Consider the following 24,619-nt stretch of genomic DNA (forward strand, 5'->3'; position numbering starts at 1 on the left):
TCACTAGCTTATTTTATAGATGAAGAAACTGAGGCAAACGGGATATAGTGAGTTGTCCATGGTCACACAGCTATGTGTCTGAGGTTGAATTTGAACTGGAGTTTTCCTGACACCAGTTCAGGTGCTTTATCCATATCTTTACTGAGTTACTCAATTGCTACAGTTTTTTTTTTTTTTTTAATAATATGGCTTTTTTTTTTTCATGAGTTTGATCTTTAACTTCTCTTGTTTCCCTTGGATATCATCGCCCTTATAGAATAGCCTTCTAATAGATAAATGCTGTTGATAAGGATAGGGATGAGGGAGAGAATAGGAGTATGGCTGTAGTATGTTTGCTCATTCAGGAAAGACAATAATAACAATAACTCCTCAAAGCATGAGTACTTTATTAATTCAGTGTGTTAGTACAGTCTTAGTATTTGAAAGTCTCAATACTTTCAGAGTCAAAATAAATTGTTTAGGCTAGGAAGGAAATAAAGATAATTGAAACTTAAACTTAGCCAAGCTTTTATGTTGTTTTTTTTTAAAGGTCATTGCTTAAATCTTTTTTTTTTTTTTTAATTCATAATATCCAAAGCTATAAAGGTTAAATTAGGTCCAAGTGACTAATTATCTTCCTCTTATGAGAGCTCAGGGAAGGCTTACCCTGATGTGGTGTAGGGGCTTACTATAACTTAGACACAGTAAATTTGTCCTGGTTTTAATTGATTTAAAATACTAATTATACTGAATTTAAACCAAGAATCAGAATGAATTAACTTGTTTGATAAAAAAAAGCTCAGAGTAGCTTCTTTTTTTTTAAATTTAAATTTTATTTTATTTAATAATAACTTTGTATTGACAGAATCCATGCCAGGGTAATTTTTTACAACATTATCCCTTGCACTCGCTTATGTTTCGATTTTTCCCTTCCCTCCCTCTACCATTCCCCCCCCCCCAAGATGGCAAGCAGTCCTATATATGTTAAATATGTTGCAGCATATCCTAGATACAATACATATTTGCAGAACCTAACAGTTCTCCTGTTGCACAGGGAGAATTGGATTCAGAAGGTAAAAATAACTCGGGAAGAAAATAAAAAATGCAAATAGTTCACATTCGTTTCCCAGTGTTCCTTCTTTGGGTGTAGCTGTTTCTGTCCATCATTTATCCATTGAAACTCAGTTAGGTCTCTTTGTCATAGAAATCAACTTCCATCAGAATACATCCTCATACAATATCGTTGTCGAAGTGTATAATGATCTCCTGGTTCTGCTCATCTCACTTAGCTCAGTCCATGTAGGTCTCAGAGTAGCTTCTTGATGTGTGAAAATAAACACATAGTTAAAAATTAATTCAAACTTCATTTTAGTAAGATATATTGTACATCTAAAATCAACTATTCATTTTGAGAATTTTTTTCAGATTTGTTTTGCAATTATATCAGAACATTGAAATATTGAGTCATTCTATCTTATAAAAGATAAGCAAAGTAGATATCCATAAAGATATTAAGACAAAAAACCATTTCTAATTTAACTGATAAATCATGACTATTTTGAGTTTATTTTTGCTATTCTACATTAATAAGTTAGTATGTAAACCATAATATTGTAATAGTTTTACTATTCTTATGTATTCTAAATATTTAAAAATAATAAGCACATAAACTTACTTTAATACATGTGTAGTTTTGGATTTCTAAGTATAATTACACTTTCAAACAAAAAATAATCGCTTTTAGTCAGTAGAACATCAAATTATATTATGTCTTCCACTTAATGCCTTTATTTTCATTCAATTCTACTAAGCATTTATTCAACTATTTCTGTACTTATTACTGTGCTTGACAGTAATGGAGAATAAACATAATATAAATTAGAGATCTGCTCTTAAAGTGTACTTGAAATTTTATTAGGGAAATAAAAAGTACACATTTAGAACAATTAGCAAACAATATAGGGTATAATTGACATATAGACTTGTAATGTTATAGTAAGTCAGAGTTAGGAACTTTTCTGCTTTTTCAGTTACTCAGTGAAATCCAAATTTGGAAGAATGTGATTCAAAAAGAGGAAGTAAATAGTTATAAAGCTATTAAGAGGTAAACCACTTTTAATTTAACTAGTAAATTATATGTATATTTTGAGTATAATTTTTATTGTTGACTTTTTTATTACTAGTAAATTTCTCTCTAAATGTATTTAAAAGATAAATATATAATTCTAAGAAATTATTGCTATTAAAAGCTTAATTATCAATAGTCTTAAATAGTCTTTGTAAAGTCTTTTAAGGCACTTCCTTGTCCATTAATTCCCATGTCTTTTGTTCATGTAACAAATATTCATTGAAAAATTATTATATGTCATTTTGTTAGGTCTTTAATAGCATAATAAAGAGGCATGACATTTTATTTTTTCCAAGGGTTTAAATTTAATTGTACTCCCTCTGCACTATCATTTGAGTTTATTTCTTGAATGGTTTGGCACTCCCTCTCCATACTCTTTTTATTTCATATTTGTTACTGTTGTAGAGGAATGATTGTTGGGTGCCTAAATTACAAGCATCTCTCTAAACAACCAACTGAACTTTTTTTGAATGCCTAGTATGGACAAGATACTGTTAGTTGCTGTGGAAATACAAAGAAGCATAAATGTGACAAAGAACTTTAAGACTTCACCCTTAATATGTCTACAGACTTGTTGCAGAAATAATTCATGCACACAGTAAAACGTGACTAACAGCATAAGGCAGTAAATGAAAAGCATCAGATGAGTGGGACAGATTATAAGTTTTATAAGGAGTTTAGAAGAAGAAATTGTGATTTTCACTTTTGTGGGGGAGGAATTAGGAAATGCTTATGTTGGATGAATTTAAATAAAGCCTTGAACAGTAGAAAGGAATTTGATAGATCTGAGTGTAGAGGCCATTCCAGTCCTAAAAAACAAAATAATATATAGAGGATGCTTAGAAATGTTTTCAGGGGTTAGTATGTTTGGAGAACTAGTTAATTTGGTGCAAAGGGAGGCAGGTAGTAAAAGATAAAGTAGAGAAACATATTGAAGGTGGGTAGTTAAAAGGTATCCAGAATGTTTCATTCTGGTACTACATTTTGGGAAAGATACTGACAATAGTATAGTGGAACATTTAGGGAAGATGGTGAAAAGGATAGTAAGGTGACTGGAAACTATGTATATATAAGATTTAGTTGAAAATATTGGATCTGGCTAGTTTGGAGGGAGCATGGGAAAGAAACGAAAAATTGTCCTGAAATGATTAGATCATTGTTCTAAAGGATATGAAACAGGTGAAAATTATAGAGGCAGATTTAGGCTTGATGGTAAAGGAAGCATCTTACTTTAAAGTATTCCATAAATGTAGAAAGGGCTGCTGGTGGTTTCCCGATTACTGAAGGATATCACATGGAAACTGGATGACTCCTTTTCCATGGTGTTGGAAGATTTACATTAAAGTCCATGTTGAGTTAGATGCTCTTGAGGTTCATTCCAGACATTAAAATTCTGTGATTTTGTGAATGTCATGTTAAGTGATCTTTAGTTATTAAGGACTGACTTTTATTAGTGTTGATAATAGAAACAATAATTTAGATTGGAAGTAGTCTATAACCTCTTCTTTTTTTATTCCCAACAAAATATATTAATTTATCACTTAAAACTCTGCATGATTTAAAGCTAACCTTCCTTTCTTTAGAAGAAGTATGATTTTGAGTGTTGGGCTTAGAAGTCTTATAGATTTAAGTGCTACTTCTGACATTTAGTAGTTATGGACAAATTACACTCGATTTGAATGTCAGGAAACTTTTTTTTTTTCCTGAGGCAATTGGGGTTAAGTGATTTGCCCAGGGTCACACAGCTAGGCAGTGTTAAGTGTCTGAGGTAAGATTTGAACTCAGGTCTTCCTGACTTCAGGGCTGATGCACTAACCACTGCACCACCTAGCTGCCCCAGGAAACTTCTTAGGACTTATCAACTAGAATTTTTCAGGCTGAATTATCTTAAATATAGTGTAGATTTTGTTTTTGGCTAATTGTAAGCATTTTTTTTTTTGGAGAGAAGTAGTGGTAGTGATTCTGGACCTATTATTTCACCTTCACTAATATCAATTGGCAACTTGTCAATAATTTTTAGTCTGGGACACCAAGGTAGTTCAATGAATTGTTCGTGGTCACACAGGTAATGTCATAGGGAGGACTTGGACCAAGATAATCCTATTTTTGAGGGTAGCCTTTTCTTTACTGTGAACCTTGATGTCTCTCAAAATAAACATTTTAATTTTAAAAAAGTTCCTATGTTACTCTCTGGGTGGTATCACTTTGCCATAAAAAGTGAGAAACAACTGGATTTTAGTGATATTGTGATCTTTCTGTCAGAATGTTCATAATGAGATAAGATATGTTAGTAAGCCTTGGGGAATCAGTGCAGGTAGAAGAAGCAAGCTGCTTTTCTAGTCTTCTGTGTATTTTCCAGGCACTTAAAAAGATTTCCTCATAGAATCTCAATGTCTTACATCATGTTCCTCTGCTTTTATAGGTAAAACCTGTAATCCACAGTAGGATCAACGTTTCAGCCCGCTTTAAGAAACCACTTCAGGAGCCCTGTACTATCTTGTAAGTTGATGTGTGCAGTTTGCGTTTGGAGTAGGTTAACTTAATGACTTGTGTTATTTCAGCATAGCACCTTAAATTTGTTTGACTCATTCCAATAGACTTGGGTTGGAAAATGCCATCCATATCTGAATAAGAGAATTGTGGAGACCGAATGTGCATAGAAACAGCACTTTCACCTTTTTGTTTGTTGGTTTATTTGCTTTTTCTTTCTCACATTGTTTTCTCTGGTCTGATTTTTCTTATATAATATAATAAATATGGAAATCTTTTTAAAAAGTGTTGTTACATGTATTATCTACATCAGATTGTTTTTGCCTCGGGGAGAGGATAGAGGAAGAAAAAGTTTGAAACACAAACTCTTACAAAAATGAATGTTGAAAACTGTCTTTACATGTATTTGAAAAATAAAATACTATTGAGAAAATAATAAAGAAAAAGAAAAAAAATCGTTTGACTCAAGTGCTTTGTTTTTCTAGCTTGATTGCTAATGGAGACCTTATAAGTCCAGCATCACGCCTCTTCATCCCTAGAAAAGCTTTGAGTCAGTGGGATCTTGTACTTGAAATGGTCACAGAGAAAATAACTTTACGGAGTGGAGCTGTGCATAGGTAAGTCAAAGAGCTTTTTTCATATTCTAATGAATTATTAAATCTTTTAATATGCTTTTGCCAAATTTATATAATACTTTTAGCCAATAGGTCATCGAGTTCATTCAGATTCTTGATTTTGGACTACACCTTTAAATAAAGAACTACTTTAAAAAACCTAGTCATTTGAGTCTTAATTTACAGAAGGCACTCTGATTAGGAATCTCCAAATCACTGGCAAGTACTCAATATGATAAAGAAATGTGAGGTGTCAATATGCATATAAATGAGACACTATGATAGAGGGGATAAAATGAAGTGAGTCAAATTTATTTCACTGTAAGTCCAAGTCTGAGATGTGTGAAGTATTTTTCTTAAAAGTGATTTATGTCAATATTACAAGAAGTCTTAAGAATTTTATTTCTGAGGGCAGCTAGATGGTGCTGTGGATAGAAACATCAGCCTTGGAGATAGGAGGTTCTGATCTCAGAAATGTAACACTTTCTAGCTGTATGACCCTGGACAAGTCATTTAACTCTAGTTGCCTCACCTATAAATAAAAATAAATTTTTTTTTAAAAAAAGAATTATATTTCTGGAAGAAAAACGACAATGTGGGGGGAAAGGGCAGCAAATTTGGAATAAAGATATAGGTTCAAATCTGAATTATTTATCATTTACTAACCCTTTAGAAGTGGGTGACCAGGATGGCAAAAGACTTTATAGTCATTATACATGAGGACCAATTGAAATAACTGGGGATAATTAGGCTGGAGACAAAAAGAATAGGGGGAGCATGACATATCTTTAAGGACTTGAAAGAGTGATATATGGAATAAAAAGTATACTTGTTCTGATTGACCCTAAAGGGCAGAACTAGGAGAAATGGGATGAAGTTGTTGAGAGATTTTGGCTAATATAAGGAAGAGCTTCCTAATAATTGTCTAAAGGGGAATGGACCTTTTCAACTCTGAAAACTGTCTACTTAATATCTGTATGACCTTGCTTGGACAAGTCCTTTGACCTCTCTGTGGTCTTGGATGTTAGGCTAGATAAGGGGTCAGCAAAATATGCATGCTTTTGTACTATTCATGAGCTAAGAATGTTTTTTATATTTTAAAATAAAATTTTATTGTATTTAAGAAGGCATGAACCATTCTTGGCTTTCAGATCATACAAAAACAGGAGGTGGCAGGATTTGGCTTTCAGGTTATGGTTCACTGAATTCTGGATAAGGTCATCTTTAAACTCCTTACTAATTATTCAAACAGTAAAGCATATGCAAACACAACAATAATTATAATCATAGCTTGCATTTCTAGAGTACTTCTTTACAATAACCCTGTGGGATAGGTAGTGAGTGCTAGTCCATTTGAACACACATTGATAGTGAGGCTTTTTCAATGGATCACTGCTAAGTCCACAGAGTACAAAATACAGCTGTGAAACAGTTCTTGAAAATAAGAAAGAAAACTGTTTTTTTTTTTTTTAGCATTAGAAAGACATGAAATTAAGTACCATTTCTGACATTAACCTACCTCATAGCTTTAAGAGCAAACTTAGATATTTCAGTTTTCTTATTTTCAAAATGGAATTGATGATAATACATTGTTGTGTTGTTCATGACATTTTGAGTTTTACTTTAAAATGTGAAATATTTGGGCTACTTTGACTTTGTTAATACCATACTCTAACCAGCTGAGCTGGTTATAAATGAATTGTTATAGCTTGGAGTTCTTTTAGTTAAGTTATTTACATCCTTATGATTGATAGTATATGATTTGTATTCTTTTTATAGATTTTGGGTGAGAGTGAAAATGGAATAGGTAAATGAGAACCATTTTTTCTGCATGGCTGCTTAGCCAGACTAAAAGTCAGAGAAGCAGAAAGATGTAGTGATTTATTTTGCAGCCAAAGGTCTGGGTTATATTCCAACTCTGACATTAACTGTGGGATCCTGACCCCTTTTGAGCCTCAGTTTCAGCATCTTTAAAGTGGGACTTACCATATAATCAGTTGGTAAATATTTATTAAGTACTTACTATGTGCCAAGTGCTGTGCCAAATACTGATGATACAAAGAAATACTTTAAAAAAGTTTCTGCATTTGAGGAAGTCATTCTAGTGGGGAAGACAACATGCAAAGAACTATGTAGAAATTACATACAAAATAAAAAGGAAATAGATAGAAATTATATATAAAATAAGTAGAAATTATATGTAGAAATTATATACAAAACAAATAGGAAATAATTACCAGGGGGAAGGCACTAGACTTAAGAAGGATTAGGAAAAGACTTCCTGTAAAAGGCAGGATTTTATCTGGAACTTGAAAGAAGTCAGGATGCAGAGTTGAAGAAAAAAAAAAAAAACATTCCAGGCATGGGAGACAGCAGGAGAAAATGCTTGGAGTTGAGAATGAAGTGTCTTGTTTGAGGAAGAGCAAGGAGACACCAGTATCACTGGATCACACAGAGGATGGTGAGGGATAGTGTGGTGTGGTGGTGGTGGAGGTCATGGTAAATTATACGTTACTCATAGGGTTACGAAAGCACTTTGTCAATGTTAAAAAAGTTTAACAGTATGAAATGTTATAAATGTGAACTACTATCATGCCATTTTTACCAATTATGAAGACAGGTTTATATTAATAGACAAAAATGTGAATATAATGTGGCTGAAGTAGCAAAGTCAGTGAGATTTGCTTGTGACTGATCTATGTTATTTTCACTTAGGCAGATAGAGGTTAATTATATCTGCATGGGTAATTATCCTGTGAATCTGTCTGTCTCCTAAAATAGTCCACATAATCCATTTTAAACTTTAAGTTTTATATTTTCTTTTTTATAACAACAAAAAAAGAAGAATCAACAATATTTTACACAATAATTCAGAGGACCAGAGCAGTAGTTAGTGTAAGCTCTTAATCACTAACCCTTTATCTATTCAAGATGTGCAAATAAAACAAATCCATCCTTTCTATCTTTTCCTTTTCCTATCTGATCTTTCCATTTATAGTTTAGTTATTCAAGTTAACTACTGATTGGATATTCATATTTAAAAAATGAAAATTGAAAAAGATTTTGGGATAGATTTTTTTGCAAAGAAAATGAAAATCTGGGTTTCAGTGTTGGTGCTTTGAATTGTGCCAACACAATTAAAAAAAAACACACAAAAAAAATATAAAAGAGATTTCAACCATCTATGAAACTTAATATATGTCTTGGATTTTTTGTTTTGGTTTTTTAGAAATGCACATAATGTTGATTTCTCACTTGTAATTTAGTAAAGATTCTGATAACTTCTGGCACTTTTTTCTTTTATTAAATATTACATATATATAAAGATATTGGTTTGATTAATTTGTTGTGATAATCTCATTTGTGTTTGGATTACAGTTGATTGCTTTCAGTTAAGTATTTATGTTTGTGGCTAACAGAACAAATCAGCATCCCATATTTGAACAATTCTATTTGTGGCTTGTCCTTTTATTTTTCTAAGCTTCCTATTAACCTGCTTTTCATATTCTTTTAAAAATGTGACTAACACATATTAAATAAGCTCATAAAGTAATCTCTGTTCTTTTAATAAGTAACAGATTAATTGTAGTTTGTGGTAGCAGTCTTACCGTAAAGGGAAGTTCCTGTAAACCCCTTGATTCTGGCTAAGATATACTGCTCATTTACTTATGAGGTGGGGAAAAAGCCAAGCATGCATGCTATGCAGTTCTGCATCATTAATCCTGAAGTTGGGCTATGTTCCCTCCCTGTCTCCTCACTTTATTTTTTGACCCAATTTGATGTTTATTTTGATGCAGGCCTCTGGTCTTGGGCCTTTCTAATAGAGAATGAGATTAAACAGTTTGTCAATTTACTAAATGAATTATTAAAATACATTTCTTACAATTCTTACAAAATGTTTATGCAAATCTTTGATCAATGAAGATAAATATTGACTTAAAGCAAGTGTACTCAGTTATATATTTAGGATAAAGATTATAGACCAAGAGTGGACGGAACCTTAGAGGTGATCTGATCCAATTCTGCCATTTTGCAGAAGCTAAAAAAATTCTAAAGAGTTTGATTTTCTCAAGGTCACACAGATTATAAAGAACAGAGTATGGATTTGAACTGGGGTCTTTTGATTTAAGATCTATTACTCTTAGGATTGCACCACGCCAATTCCCTTAACTGGGACAGTAATAGGAATTTCTTATAAGGAGAGTCAGGTTGATGTAGGAGAAACAATCAGTCAGTAGACACTAAGCATCTGCTATGTGCCATACACTAGGCTAAATGTAGTTGGCACTGGATATAAGAATTTGAATACTGATTCTGATACTAGCTATGTGACCCTTGGATGCTATTTAATTTTTCTAAGCTTTTGTTTCCTCAAATGTAAAAGTCACTTCCTGATTCAAAGAATTGTTATGAGGAAAAACTTAGAGATCTGTACGAAGACTGATTAATTTTAATTGGATTTTTAGACTCACTTGATATGTAATAATATTGAATAGTTATTTTCACCTTTGGTGAGCATTTCAACCAAACATCAAAACTCTGAATATTGAATCATATAAATAATAAAAAGTTTCAAATATTCTATTTTGAGTAAACATCTGAATTCTAATAAGTCTAATTGTTTGCCATTAATATTTTGACAGACTTTATACTTTAGAAGGAAAACTTGTCCAAAGTGGGTCAGAGTTGGAGAATGGACAGTTTTATGTAGCGGTTGGCAGAGACAAGTTTAAAAGATTGCCTTACAGTGATTTGCTTTTTGATAAATCAACAATGAGAAGACCTTATGGGTAAGTTCTTACTTTTTTCAAAAAAAGTAGCTAGCATATTTTGTAACTTATTGTATTAGCTTATTTGCTAACAAAAAGTTTCATATTTAATTGGAACTCTTTTACATACATTGGGATCCAAAAAAATTAGTGATATTGTAATCTGTATCTTTACTGCTATGGTAAGACAATAAGTTATGTTTAAGAAAAAAAACTATTTTTTCTGAATCTAGGAAAGTATACATGCATCTTCTATTGTATACAGAACATGTAATGAATTAAATTTTTTTTCTTATGAAAAAGATCCAAGACTTTTTTTTAAAGACTATCTCAACAATTTAGACAGATTTTTTTTTGTTTGGTTTAGGGGGTTTAGGGTAACTATATTTTGAAAATGACCAGTTTTTCATGTGCCTATCTTTATATTAAATCTGAATGTTTTGCATAGCTATATTGTACTTCTGAAGAAAGTAAATTGAATTGCATAGTTAGTATAGCCAGAAATTCAGGAATTTCCTCTATTTTTAGTTACACATATATGTTTTCTTAGTTGGGAATACATGATCATTTTCCTTTATTCTTGAAAGATAACATATTTTTCCTTCAAGAATAGAATCTTTACAAAAATTTAAAAACTATAGATATACTATCTGTTAGATTCATAGTCATTGTAACTCACTACCACTGAATCAAGTGATTGTCCTTGCCATATTGGCCTCTTCTGGCATTAAAAGGAGAGAATGGAGAATAATTACTTCATCTTTCTATATTTATTCTGCTTTTTGCCAAGAGGCAGAGTTTTGAAAGACAGAAAAAGAAATCATTGATTTGAATTCTACTGATTCAAATTTCATATAATTGATGAAGAAGAAAATGTCAACAAAATTTTGAAGGATTATGGTATTTGAACTATAGATGAAAATGATTATTTTCAGGCATCCTGGAAGCACCAAATATTATTTTATTCACAAATCACTCATCTATTAAAAATCTAGATAAAAAAGTTACTTTAGTTTGCTGGGTAATTTGCAAAATTTTGCTAATCTATTTCACTACATATACTTTGAAAGAATAAAAACTACATTTATTTTAAATAAAATGGTTTAAAATAAATGTAGTCTTTATTTATTTACTTAAACCGTTTCATGAACCATACTTTCTCACTAATATATCTGAGTCTAAGTGTATATCTGTTACCTTTCACTTGATGGCATTGAGGATGGCAGTCTAAATTGGGCTGCATTTCAATCATTTAATATATTTATTTAATATATGACTTTAAAGTCTTAAAATCTCATAAGTTTTTTTTGTGGATATTGATAATTTAAAATCTACTTAAAAACTTGCAAATAAGTGCCAAAAAATTGCCAGCCCTCCTCTCTCCATAATAGGTATATATTTAATAACATCATTATTCTTGACTGCATACTTAGCAGAAAATACTACTCAGCCTGGAAAATGGCTTTTTGCAAGGTAAATTTAAAACATTGGGGATTTGAAATTTGAATGCTCTGAAATAAATTTGAAAATGTTCCCAAAAATCCAAAGGCAAAATTAAATTTAGGAATTATTTAGGAAATTGTAGTAAACAGATATTCCCAGATGAATTAGCATTATTCTGTGTTAACAGTGACTTAAGCATGAACAGTCAATGGATTAATGTTTTTACCATGGTACTGTATGATATATTATTGATAATACAATATTCCAATTCTTCAATTATGATTTCTTTCTGCAGTCAGAAAACCTCTTCACTGCCTCCAATTGTTGGATCCAGAAAATCTAAAGGAAGTGTAAGTATCATTTGCTATAGTCATTTTTTTAATGTTTTGAATTTCCAAAGGATATATGAGAGACTATCCTTTGGGTTTAAATTAAATCAGACTACAAAACTCAGCTACCTTTGTGAACCAAACATGTAAACATAATATTAAAAGTACGAAAAAAAATATCTGAGATCTAGGCTTGAAATTTTGCTGTAGAAGAGCATTATGGGGTAGGGTATAAATGAATAAAATATTGCTGAAGTGGGATTAAGTCTTCTCCTCACAATGGTGCATGCTTCTGCATGTACCTCTGTTTCTCATTTTAAGCCATGACTGAAGCCCTGGAACAGAACGTAATAACCTCAATATCATATTGATTCAAACCAATGATGCATATTGTTCTGCTTTGTAACAATGATAGTGAAAAAGGAAGTTAATTTTCTTTTAAGAGTATGGTAGAGGGTCAGCAAGGTGGTACAATATATATAGAGTGCTGACCCTGGGATCAGGAGGACCTGAATTCAAATTTGAGCTCAGATTCTTACCAGTTGTATGAACCAAGGCAAGTTACTCAATTCTGATTGTATCCAAAAAAGAAATGATAATATCTCCTTTTTGTGTCCTAGAAGGTAAAAGGTATAAATTGAAGCATCTAGGTTTCCTTAACAATGTCATGGATTTTTTATTCATTCACTCACTAATTTCATGAATTAATTAAGTCATTTTCAGGACTTTGAGTTGACATTTGTATTTGGGTCCTGCAAATACCACCAATTAATTGTGTGACTATGAATAATTCACTTACTATAATTTTCTCATTTCTAAAATGATCATAATAATTAGATTACTTATGACACAAGGCTAATGTGAGGAAAGTGACCAGTGAATTATTAAGCTTTCTTTAAATATGATCTATAATTACATTTCCCCACTTCTATTTACTATTATGTGTTTATATGCATGTATCCACATGTACCTACTTATATTTATCATCCTGTAATTATAGATAAAAGCGATTAATTTGACTAACATTGATATTGAGAAACATTTAATAAATTGAGAAACAGATATCAAGTGCTTATAAGTCAAAGCCATAGGAATGATGTAGTGGGAAGAAATTTGGCCTGAGAGACAGGAGGCTTGCCTTAAATTTCCTCTCTGACTTAGGCTTCTGACCTATCTGTAAAAGTGAGGATTTGTTGTTTAAGTAACCTCTAAGGTCCATTCTTACCCTAAAATTTTGTGATTCTCTGATATCTGGTATGCAGTTTTCTTTGGCTGTGTCTACCAAGGGTTCTTGGTTCTACTATTTTGATTGAATTATTTGGTCAATCAAGCAGCTGCTGCTTTGACTTTTTGTTCCACTTAATTAGCTAAATTGAGGTGCTAATTTGGTATCGTGTAAACCTAGTTGTAGCCACGTAATTACAGTTTTACTGATAATTAACTTCATGTAATTTTCTTTAGTTTTTTTAAAATTTTAGCTAAAATGCTCTAAAACTTTTGAAATATATAAAAAAATCTTTAGATACATGGCAGCATAATGCTGTTAGTATATCAATCAATCAGTAAATATTTTTTGAGAGAGCCAGCACATTGTGAAGTGAGCATAATAATATCTTAAGCATCTATCTTACAGGGTTATTGTATGGATCAAGTATAATAATGAATGGGAAAATGCTTTGCAAACTTTAAAGTGCTGTATAAATGTCAACCATTATTATTATTATTGATTATATACTATGTTTAAGACTCGGCATTCTGGAGGGTATAAAAGAGTATAAAAGTCAATTTCTGCCTAAAGACAATTTATAATCTCTGTGAGAAGCAGAACAAAAGAAAATAGTTATAAAAATACAGCAATCTGTGATCGTGCCAAAGTGAATGTCAAGATTTCAAAGGGGAGAGAGAACATTAGTGGTTCAGTGGTAGCAGAAAATGCTATAGATGACTTGTAGGCAGTAATTAATGTAGGCAATAATTATCAAAACTATTGGGTATTGGCTGAAAAATAGGTAAATCAGTGGAGCAGAGTTGATATATAACTTATAGTAGCAAATAAATAAAGTAACCTTGCATTTGACAAAGGAAAGACTTAAGATTTTGGCATAATAGTTCATTATTCAGGGTTGAGAAAACTGGAAAGTAGTATGTATGGCAGCAGCAGACCATAGACCAATATCTTAGCCAGGGCAAGAAGAAATAGCTTGAACAAAAAACAATAAACATGAAGGTGCTTGGGAGAAGATGAGTCAATTAGTGTGGAGGTTTCATGCAAGGAGGTTGTCTTTATTCATTTGTTGCACTAATATGCAACAATTTGTGCCCTCATTTGGGGATTTCTTGGCAAAGAAGCTGGAGTAGTTTGCCATTTCCTTCTCCACCTTATTTTACAGATAAAGAAACTGAGGCAAACAGAATTAAGTTACTTGCCCAAGGACATATAGCTAGTAAATGTCTAGGGCCCGAATTAATTTCAGAAAGATGAGTCTTCCTAACTTAAGGTCCAGCATTCTATCTACTGTACCACTGTACCACCTAGATGCCCTATAAAGGGAAATAGTAGGTAATGATTTTGGAATGATAGTTTGGAGCTAGATTATAGAGGGCTTCGAATACCAGGCTTAAATACCAGGCTTATAGAATTTGGACTTTATCCTGTGGACACTGGGAAACTTTTTGATATGTTTGAATAGGGAAGTGACTTGAGACAGTATTAAAAGCTTTATACTGGTTTTAGTGTGCATGATTGTTTAGAAGAAAAAGAGATTGGGATAAAGGAGACACGTTAGGAAGCTTCCTCACTTGTGATAAGAGATAATAATGTGACATTGTAGAAGAATCCACAGGATTTTGTCACTGTTTGTATAGAGGTCATAGGAGAAGAAGGACTTAATGATGACTTTAAAGATTTAAAACAAAATTGACTGGAAGAATGACAGTTTTGAAATGGGGTATTCCATCTATAAACCTGTTCCTGCAGCTTATACCCTAATTTGATATTGGATATAAACTCAATTGAGTACCATATGTTTAGGAGTCTTAGGCTTTGGCTCCAGATTTCATTCTTGCTTACTTTCCTGATACTGGTTCATACTGTATGTAGGCTCTGGAATAGTAGAAACTCCAAGTCTGGCCCTTCAAGATAGATAGCTCTATTATATACTGCATAGATGACATGTAGGGAAAGGAGTCATGAGTAACATAGATACTGCTACAGTAGAGCCCCAGATTCAATAAATATATATGAAATTATAACTCTCTATTTTCTCTTATAGTAATGTACTCTGTCACTATGACCTCATATAACAAATACTCTAAGGCCATCAAGAAAAGGACAGTTTGATTAAAAAAAGTTGATAGTGTTTGAATACAGACTGTGAAGCATGTTATTTTCACTTTCATTTTTTTTTTTTGAGTCTTGGAAATCTTTTGTATATTTGCAAATATGTAACCTATATCTGATTACTTAGAGTCTCAAGGATGGAGGAAGCAGAGGGAAGAATAGAGGGATAAAATTTGGAACTCAAAACTTTAAGTGAAAATATTTAAAAATTTGAAAAATATAGCATTCTATCCATCACCTGTTTCTTCCAATACCTGCATGCAATCAGCTACCTGGGCCTCAGTACAGTTTTTCAAAGGATGTCTTTAATGTGGAGCATAAAATGTGTATACACCCTCAGCTCTATATAGCCCATAGTTCTTATTTTTCAGTCAATAAACAAGCACTTACTATGTGTCAGGCACTGTGGTTGGTCAAGAAAATATCAATATAATAAATGATTTCTACTCACAAGGAACTTAAATTCTAACAGGGGAGACAACAAGTAAATTACAAGAATCTTTTTTTTAAGTGGTGAAAATGAGAAAGGTGTACACTTCAAAGTTGGTGAAAGCTACATTTACAAAGAGGTGAAAAAAAAAAGAACTTTTGGAAAGTTCTGCATCTCCTCCTTGTTCCTGTTTTTTCCTCCATAAAAAGATCTGTATTTACTTCTGGTTTATAGGTTATACATGTGCTATCACTAAAATATATTTCCATATTAGTCATAACTGTGAAAGAAAAACATCAAAAGGAAAAAAAATGCAAAAAAATAAGTAAAAAAGTATGTTTCAATCTTCATTCAGAGTTCGTCAGAGTTCTTTATCTGGATGTGGAGAGCATTTTTCTTCCTGAGTCTTTTGTACTTGTCTTGGACCATTGTGATGCTGAGAATAGCTGGGTCATTCATAGTTGATTATTATACAATGCTACTAATACTGTATATAATGTTTACTTTGTTCTGTTCATTTCACTTCGCTTCAGTTAGTGCAAGTCAGTCTTGTTTTTTTTTTCCCCCTGAATCTGGCATTTCATAATTTCTTATTGAACAATAGCATTCTATTCTCTTCACATATCATGGCTTGTTCAACTGTTCCCCAATTGATGAGCATCCCCTCAATTTCCAATATTTTGCCAACCTTTAAAAGGTTGCTATAAATATTTTTGTATATGTAGGTTTCCCCTACTTTTTATGATCTCTTTAGGATATATTCCCAGTAGTGATATTGCTGGCTCAAAGGATAATGCACAATTTGGTTGTTCTTTAGGTATAATTCCAAATTTCTCTCCAGAATGGTTGGATCAGTTCATAACTCTACCAACAGTGCATTAGTACCCCAAATTTTCCATATACTATTCAATATTTTTCATTTTCCTTTTTCATCATATTAGTCAATCTAAGAGATGTGAGGTGGTACTTCAGAGTTGTTTTATTTACATTTCTCTAAAGAAAAGTGATTTAGAGCACTTCTTCATATGCTTATAGATAGCTTTGATTTCTTCATTTGAAAACTGCCAATTTATAACTTTTGACCATGTATCAATTGAGGAATGACTCATATTCTTATAAATATGACTCAATTCTCTATATATTTGAGAAATGAAAACTTTATCAAAAACACTTGTTGTAAAGATTTTTTCCTAGCTTTCTGCTTTCCTTCTAATCTTGGTTGCATTGGTTTGGTTTATGCAAAAAACTTTTTAACTTAATTATAACCAGAATAATCTATTTTACATTTCAAAATGTTCTTTTTCTCTCTATTATTTAGTTATGAACTTGTAAATTATTTTACTTTTCCTTTAAGAATTTGGATGCTATTCTAGTACTTGATATATATATTTGGTATTGATATTATTTTATGTCTCTAGTACCTTTTACTTATTTTTATTTTTATTTTTGCAAGACAGTTTGAGTTAAATGATTTGCCTAGGATCAAATAGCTAGTAAGTGTCAAGTATTGGAAGACAGATTTAATTCAGGTCCTCCTGACTCCAGAGTTTTATCCACTGCATCATCTACTTATACCTCTGTGATACCTTTTACAACATGTAGTTTCCCTCCTTGTCTCTTTTCAAGTCTATTTTTGCTTTTTTTTTGTCTGAGATCAGGATTGTCACTTCTGCTTTTTTTTCCCTTTCAGCTTAAGCATAATAGATTCTGTTCTAGTCCTTTTCTCTGTGTGTATACCTCTGCTTTAGGTGTGTTTCTTAAGACAACATATTGTAGCACTCTGGTTTTTGATTCACTCTGCTATCAGTTTTATGGAAGAGTTTATGCCATTTACATTCACTGTCTATTGACTTATTTATGATCACTGTCTATTTCCCCTCCATCCTATTTTTTTCTCCTATTTGTCCTCTCTTTCCTTTCATCCTTTTCCTCAATGGCAATGTTTTGCTTTTGCTTACTGTCTCCCCCAGTCTGCCCTCTCTTCTATCAGTCCTGTTTATATTTTATTCAATTTTCTCCCCTCCTGCTTTCCTGTTGGGTTAGATAGATTTCTACATTCAATTTATTTGTGTATATTATTTCCCCTTTTATGCCAGTACAGATGAGAATAAAGTTCAAGCAATGCCCATCACCCACTTTCTCATCTTTCTCTCCAGTATACTAGGGAGAAAATAGTGGAAAACATAGATCTAATGAAAATAAAAAAAACCCTCAAGAGAAATTAGTTAAAAAGAAGAGAGAGAGACAGAGAGAGAAAGAGAGAGAGAGAGACAGAGAGAGAAGAGAGAGAGAGAGAGAGAGAGAGAGAGAGAGAGAGAGAGAGAGAGAGAGAGAGGGAGGGAGGAGATTAATCTATATTCAGATACAATCAATTCAATCAATTCCTTATCTGGGTATGGATAGAATTTTTCATCATAAATCCTTCAGAGTAATCATGGATGATTATACAACTAAGAATAAAGTCACTCACAATTGATCATCCCCAAACATTGCTATTATCTTTTATAGAGCACATTTCACCTTTTTAAAGTTTTATGGAGACTTTTTTCTCACCAAGAACATCCTGCTTATCATTTCCCAAAGAACAATAATATTCTATCATAAACACATATCAGTTTATCGGGCCATTCCCCAATTGATGGGCATCCTTTCAACTTTCAAATTTTTTCCCTAAGCTGCTGTGAATATTTTTTTGTATATATAGGTCATTTCCCTTTTTATTTTGAATCTATTTTGGTATTCATATCAAGTAGTATTGTTATTAAATGATCAAAATATATGGATGAATTTATAGCCCTTTAGGCACAGATCATATCTTTTGATCATTTATCAATTGGGGCATGGTGTAATGGGCTGAGGCTTGAGTTGATGCACTGAGGTCCCAAGCACATGAGGCTAAATAGTAATTGGACCATACTCTATTAATATATAAGCTTGGAGAAAGAATGGCCCCCGCCTACTCTTTGTGCAGGTCCTGATGTGTTGTATAGGAAATGACGATTCTGGTGGGTGGAGGCAGGGGAGTGAAAAAGGAAGGGGAGGAGAGCTCAGGCCCCACTTGCTCTGCTAGCTGTCTTCCTGTGTGTTCAATTGTAATGATCGCGTATTTAAAATCAGCCGGAGTCAGGAACTCAGGTTAAGGGAAAAATCTTCAGTCTTTATTCAAGTGAAGAGGTGAAAAAAGATTGCGATAGCAATATGGGCAAGAAGGATTGCGATAGCAATCTGGGCAGCTGCAATAGGAAGCCAGCTAACAGAGCAAGTGGGGCCTGAGCTCTCCTCCCCTTCCTTTTTCACTCCCCTGCCTCCACCCACCAGAATCGTCATTTCCTATACAACACATCAGGACCTGCACAAAGAGTAGGCGGGGGCCATTCTTTCTCCAAGCTTATATATTAATAGAGTATGGTCCAATTACTATTTAGCCTCATGTGCTTGGGACCTCAGTGCATCAACTCAAGCCTCAGCCCATTATAGCATGGCTCTTTTTTTTTTTTTTTTTTTAAATAAATTTGATCCAGTTCCCTCTATGTTTGAGAAATGAGGCCTTATCAGAAATTTGTTTCAAAATTCTTTTTATAATTACTATTGCTAATTGTATTTCCCCCTATTTATTTTCTCCTTTCAAACATTCCTCCTCAAAAATGTTTTGCTACTGACCACTCCCTCCCTTAATATGCCCTCTCTTTTATCACCTTTTCTCTCTTCACATATCCTATTTCCCTTTTATTTTCTGACCTTATTGAGGTCGTTTTCTTATACCTTTGAGGATATATGTTATTTCTTCTCTGAGCCAGTTCTGATTTCACTTTCTTCCCCTTTCCTCTCCTATGCCCCTCCATTGTAAAAGCTTTTTCTTGCCACTTTTTTATGACAGATAATTTGTACCATTTCATTTCTCTCTTTCTCTTTCTCCCAGTAGATTTTCCTCTCACCCCTTAATTTCTTCATTAAAAAAAAAGACATTTTCCTTTCATATTCTACTCACATCTGTGTCTTCAGTCTATATGTATACTTCTGCTAACTGCCATAACAATGAGAAAGTTTTAATGAATTACAACTATCATTCTCCCAAGTAGGGATGCAAATGGATAAACTTTATTAAATTCCTTATGAAATCACTTACCTGATTACCTCCTTATATTTCTCCAGAATCCTGTATTTGAAAATTAGGTTTTCCATTCAGTTCTGATCTTTTCATCATAAATGTTTGAAAATCCTCTATTCCATTGAATGATCACCTTTTTCTCTGAAGGATTATACTCAGTTTCACTTGGTAGGTGATTCTTGGTTGTAATCCTAGCTTTATTGCTCTCTGAAATATCATATTTCAAGAACTCTGTTTTTTTTTTTTTTTTTTTTTTCATGTAGAAGCTGCTAACTTCTGGCTGTGCTCCATTATGATTGCTGACTCTTCTGACTATGACTTCACTATACTTGAAATGTTTTCTTTCTGGGTGCTTACAACATTTTCTCCTTAATCTGGAAGTTTTTGAATTTGGCTGTAATATTTCTAGGAATTGACATTTTGGGATCTTTTTTCAGGAGGTGATCAGTGGATTTTTTTCAATTTCTATCTTACTGTCTGGCTTTAGAAAATCAGGACAGTTTTCCCTCATAATTTCTTGGAAGATGATGTCCATGCTCTTTTTTTTTTTTTTTTTTCTGATCATGACTTTCAGGTGGACCAATAATTTAAAATTTTATCTTTCCTGGATCTTATTTTCCAGATCAATTTTTCCATGAGATATTTCACATCCCCCCCCCAATTTTTTCTTTTTTTGATTTTGCTTTAGCATACCTTGATTTCTCATAAAATCATTAGTTTCTATTTGCTCAATTCTATTTTTAAGGAATTATTTTCTTCAATGAGCTTTTGTACCTCCTTTCCCAATTGGCCAATTTTGCTTTTTAAGGCATTCTTCTCCTCATTAACTTTTTCAGTTTTTTTAAATAACGCTTTCAATTCTTTTCCTAATTTTTCATCTATCTCTATTATTTGATTTTCAAAGTCTCATGGTCTGAATCCAATTCTTATTTTTCTTGGAGCCTTTGGATGCAGGAGCTTTGACTTTGTTATCATTTTCTGAAAGTGTGTTTTGGTTTCCTTGTCACCAGAGTAACTTTCAACCATCAGAAACTTTTTTGTTTTCTGCTCATTTTCCTAACCTATTACTTGACTTTTAACTCTTTTTTTAAAGGTAGGTCTCTATTTCCATGGTGGAGGATACATTGTCCAAAGCTTCAAGAATTTTGTGCAACTGTTTTCAGATGTCCTTCTTAGAGACCTAACCACAAGCATTGTTTTCTGTCCTGGAACTGTTAGGAATATCCACTATAGTTGTAAGATCTAGTGCTGAATTAACAGAGTTCTATTTTTCTGATGCTTGGGCCCTGGGATTGGGACCGGGGTTGTGCTAGAGTGGCCTGCACTGGGACTAAATACCAGTGCTGACTCCTCTGGCTATTCTAAGGCACAGTTGGGGTCCTGGGGTTGGCATCTGCCTACTTGATTGCACTGGGGCTGAGAATCTCCTGCTGGTTTTCTGAGATGGGGCTTGCTGATGGCTTACTGGGACACTTTCTGTCTTGGACTGAATTTGCCTATTGCCTGAGTGAGACAGGTCTTACTTGCTGACCTTTCTTAGTTCCTTAGATTAAAAATAATTGTTTCCCTGTCATTTTGCTAGGTTCTCCTCTTCCAGGATTTGTTTTATGATTATTTGGAGATGAATATGGAAGAGTTAGGACTATTTACTGCTCACTCCACCATCTTGGTTCCTGGAAGTCCCAGATTCCATACTACTATTTATTCAAAGGTCTACATACTATGTAATAATTAGCTCATTAATTCCCTCAGATTGAGAGGAAAGATGGATTAACAGAAATCAAGTGAGGATAAATTACTAATCTAAGGTCATAAAAAAAAGTTGGTGTGGTAAAAATGAGAATGAGAATATGAGTAAATCTTTGGATTTCCAATCTAATTCTTGGGTCACTGAGCTATGAATCCAAATGTAGAAAATCTGACATTGTGATTAAAAAAAGTTCTTTGTATTAATTTATATATACCCGTATACACAGAATACAGTTTTTGAAAAATTAAGTTAAACTATATTATCATCTTGTTTGGCTATTAAAAAGAAAATAATTCTAGTGAATAGCCCTTTAATAATACTTTTTGTAGATAAATCCAAAGTAGTGTAAAGCACATGTGTTGCTTTCTTTTAATTGTCAGTTTTCCCAATGCATACTGGTATTTTGCTGAAAACCAGATCATAAGCTAGAGTTTAAGGGAAAAAAGGAAAATAGAAAGATCGAAAATAGAAAAGTGAAAAACTTGAGTTCTTAAGTGCTACTGTTAATGTTAGTCAAAAGGAATATGTGGTTTGATTTTTCAAAAATTCAATTTATACATAGCTTTTTAGGAGTTACATCATTCTACCAAATGTAGTGTTGTAGTATATTTAAAGAAGGGAGACTATAGTTGTCCTTTTACAAATTTGTACAGTTTGCTGTTAATGAGAGCGGGGAGCAACTCATATAAGTCCCAGATCTCTTAAGATCTCGTGGTTCAGTAAGAATAAGGATAAAGAAAAAATTCTAGAGGAAGTGATATTGAAAAAGTTGCTGCAAAATTGCCCTAAAAGCAGCCCATCTTATAGGAAATGTTGAGTGGAGTCAGAAGAATGTTCATTTTTTTGCTAAACTAAGAATAAATTGTGATTTTATATTAAAAGGGGGGGGGGGATGGTGAATGGATGCTATGAAATTTAAAGCTGAAGAATACAATGGAAAGATTCCTAGATTAAATATCAGAGAACTTCCATCCAAATCCCACTTTTACTTCTTATAGTATGTTTTTATGGCAAGCTAATCAATCTCTTGTACCTCAATTGGAAAAACTGAGAGACTTGGACTAGATTATCTCCAAAGTCTCTTCAACCTCTAAGTCTTTAAAAAAATCATGAGATGAGAATTCCTTGGCTCTCCAAATTGTTACAAAGTGCCCTCTAGTGTTCATGATATGCAACATTTGAGAATTATTTAAAGAAAGCCAGGTGCTGTATTTTCATTTTTTCTTTTGTTCTATTTATGTCTTACTAATTCATGAACTTTTTTTTTCAGACTAATTTTTTTTTACAAAGATGAGGATTTTGAATTTCTACCAAAGTCTTACTCTGATGCTTCATTGTGTATAGAGGTGTGATACAGAAGGAGATACTGTCCTACAATGGAAGGAAAGAGACCAAATATGGAGTCATTATACCTGAGCTCAAATCCTGAGTCTGTAGCTTACTACGTTGTGTCTTTGGACAAGTCATTTAACTTCTCAAAGTCTCAGTTTTCACATCTGAAAAATGAAGAATTGGATTAGATAAGCCCTGAAGTCCTTTTTAGCCTGAAGTCTGTAATCCTCTGAACCAAGTAGAATAGAGAGTCAAGAATAGATCCATGACAGAATATGCCTGATCACCAATATGGCAGGTTGCTCTCTCTCTCTCTCTCTCTCTCTCTCTCTCTCTCTCTCTATATATATATATATATATACATATGCATATATATATATATTTTTTTTTGATAGCAGCGCTTGTGAAATTATCTGTTAAGGATTGAAGGATTTATAATTCATATCAGAGGAGCACAACTTTTTTGAAGCTTTTGAAAAGATTTAGGGATATAGACTATTGAATTAAGCAAGTATATAGACTTTAAAATGATAGTAAATTACTCTGAAATCATGTTAAGCTAAACTCTTATTTTTCTTCCTATAAAAAGATTTTTAATCTTATATTTGTTGTTAAAGAAATTGAAACCCAGTATAGTTAAATTTCTTGCCTGGTGGTGAGTAAGAAATCAACATGCATGAGTCAGTGTTTAACTCCCTGGGTCGCACTTTCTCCTGTAAGCATCTGAAAATTGTACATTGTTAAGTCTGTTCAGTAAAGCAAAACTCATCTTGAAATTATTTTAAACTTGAAATGACATAATATGATATAACCTTTCAAAAATTCTATTTGGGAAAAAATGTGTTTGCCCTAGTAAACTAAAAGAAAAAAAATCTGAGCTAAGATAGACTTAACATAGTATAATCATTAAGTTGTATCTGGATTCAATGGAATATGGCTCTAAAATTACTATGAAATAGTGGTTTCCTAGGTGATTCTCAGTGGGTCATTCTTGTATTTTGATTTCTCTTTTTATATGTATGTATGCTGACTCTTAGAGGCATCTGTAGTGTGTAAAGTATATCACTTATCATTAGGAACATTTGAGTTTGAATTTTATTTCACATATTAATAGCTAATTGCATGACCCTACACAAGTCACTTAATCTTTGTCTGTTTTAGTTTTCTTATCTTTAAAATGGAAATAAAAATAATAGCACACTTTACCTAGGGTTGTTGTGAGGTTAAAAAGAGACAATATATATCTTTACATATGCTTTGCATAACTTTGCAAACATGATTTGCAAACTTTAAAGATACATCAATTATATAAATTATATGACTATTAATACATAATATATAACATTATATATAATACATAATGATACTAAATATCATCATCATCATCCCTACTGCTACCACTAACACTGTCATTATCACTATTATCATTATCTCTGGAAGCAACTCTTTCTATACTCCCTCTGTTGAAATTCTCTTAGATATCTAATTCTGTTGCTTCTTTCTTAGATATCTAGTTCTGTTGCTTTTTTCATGAAAGAAAAATTTTCCTCATATCCCCAGATAAAAGCATTCTTCCCTCTTCAGATTTTTTTCACAGCATCTTCTCTGCATCCTTTTTCAATCCAATGTAATAAACTTTAAAGTCCCATCAAGTATGAGTCATGTCACAGGCACTGTGAATAGAGAGACCTTAAAGTGTTTATTCATCAGTGTAATTTAAAACAGGTAGGGAGTGTTGGGGAAGGGCAAAATAGTGTTCTTGAAAAACTTAAAGAGAGAATATGTTTATCAGAGGGAACCAGGGGAAGTGTAATGGGGAGATGGCATTGGAAAAAACTCTATATCTTTTTTTTTTAATTTAATTTTATTTAATAATAACTTTGTATTGACAGAATCCATGCCAGGAT

At 32.6% G+C, this 24,619-nt stretch overlaps 1 protein-coding gene across 5 annotated transcripts in view; it reads left to right on the forward strand.

Annotated features, from left to right (window-relative positions):
* The window catches only part of DCDC2 (doublecortin domain containing 2), a 204,081-nt gene that overhangs the window by 68,116 nt on the left and 111,346 nt on the right, over positions 1 to 24,619 (forward strand). For all 5 annotated transcript variants that reach the window (XM_051970611.1, XM_051970613.1, XM_051970610.1 and 2 more), the window contains 4 exons: positions 4,530 to 4,606; positions 5,083 to 5,214; positions 9,855 to 10,001; positions 11,719 to 11,773. In XM_051970611.1, the coding sequence (XP_051826571.1) occupies positions 4,530 to 4,606; positions 5,083 to 5,214; positions 9,855 to 10,001; positions 11,719 to 11,773 (411 nt within the window). The remainder of the gene's footprint in view (positions 1 to 4,529; positions 4,607 to 5,082; positions 5,215 to 9,854; positions 10,002 to 11,718; positions 11,774 to 24,619) is intronic.

This window comes from Antechinus flavipes, chromosome 1 (assembly GCF_016432865.1).
Source record: "Antechinus flavipes isolate AdamAnt ecotype Samford, QLD, Australia chromosome 1, AdamAnt_v2, whole genome shotgun sequence".
Lineage (NCBI taxonomy): Eukaryota > Metazoa > Chordata > Mammalia > Dasyuromorphia > Dasyuridae > Antechinus > Antechinus flavipes.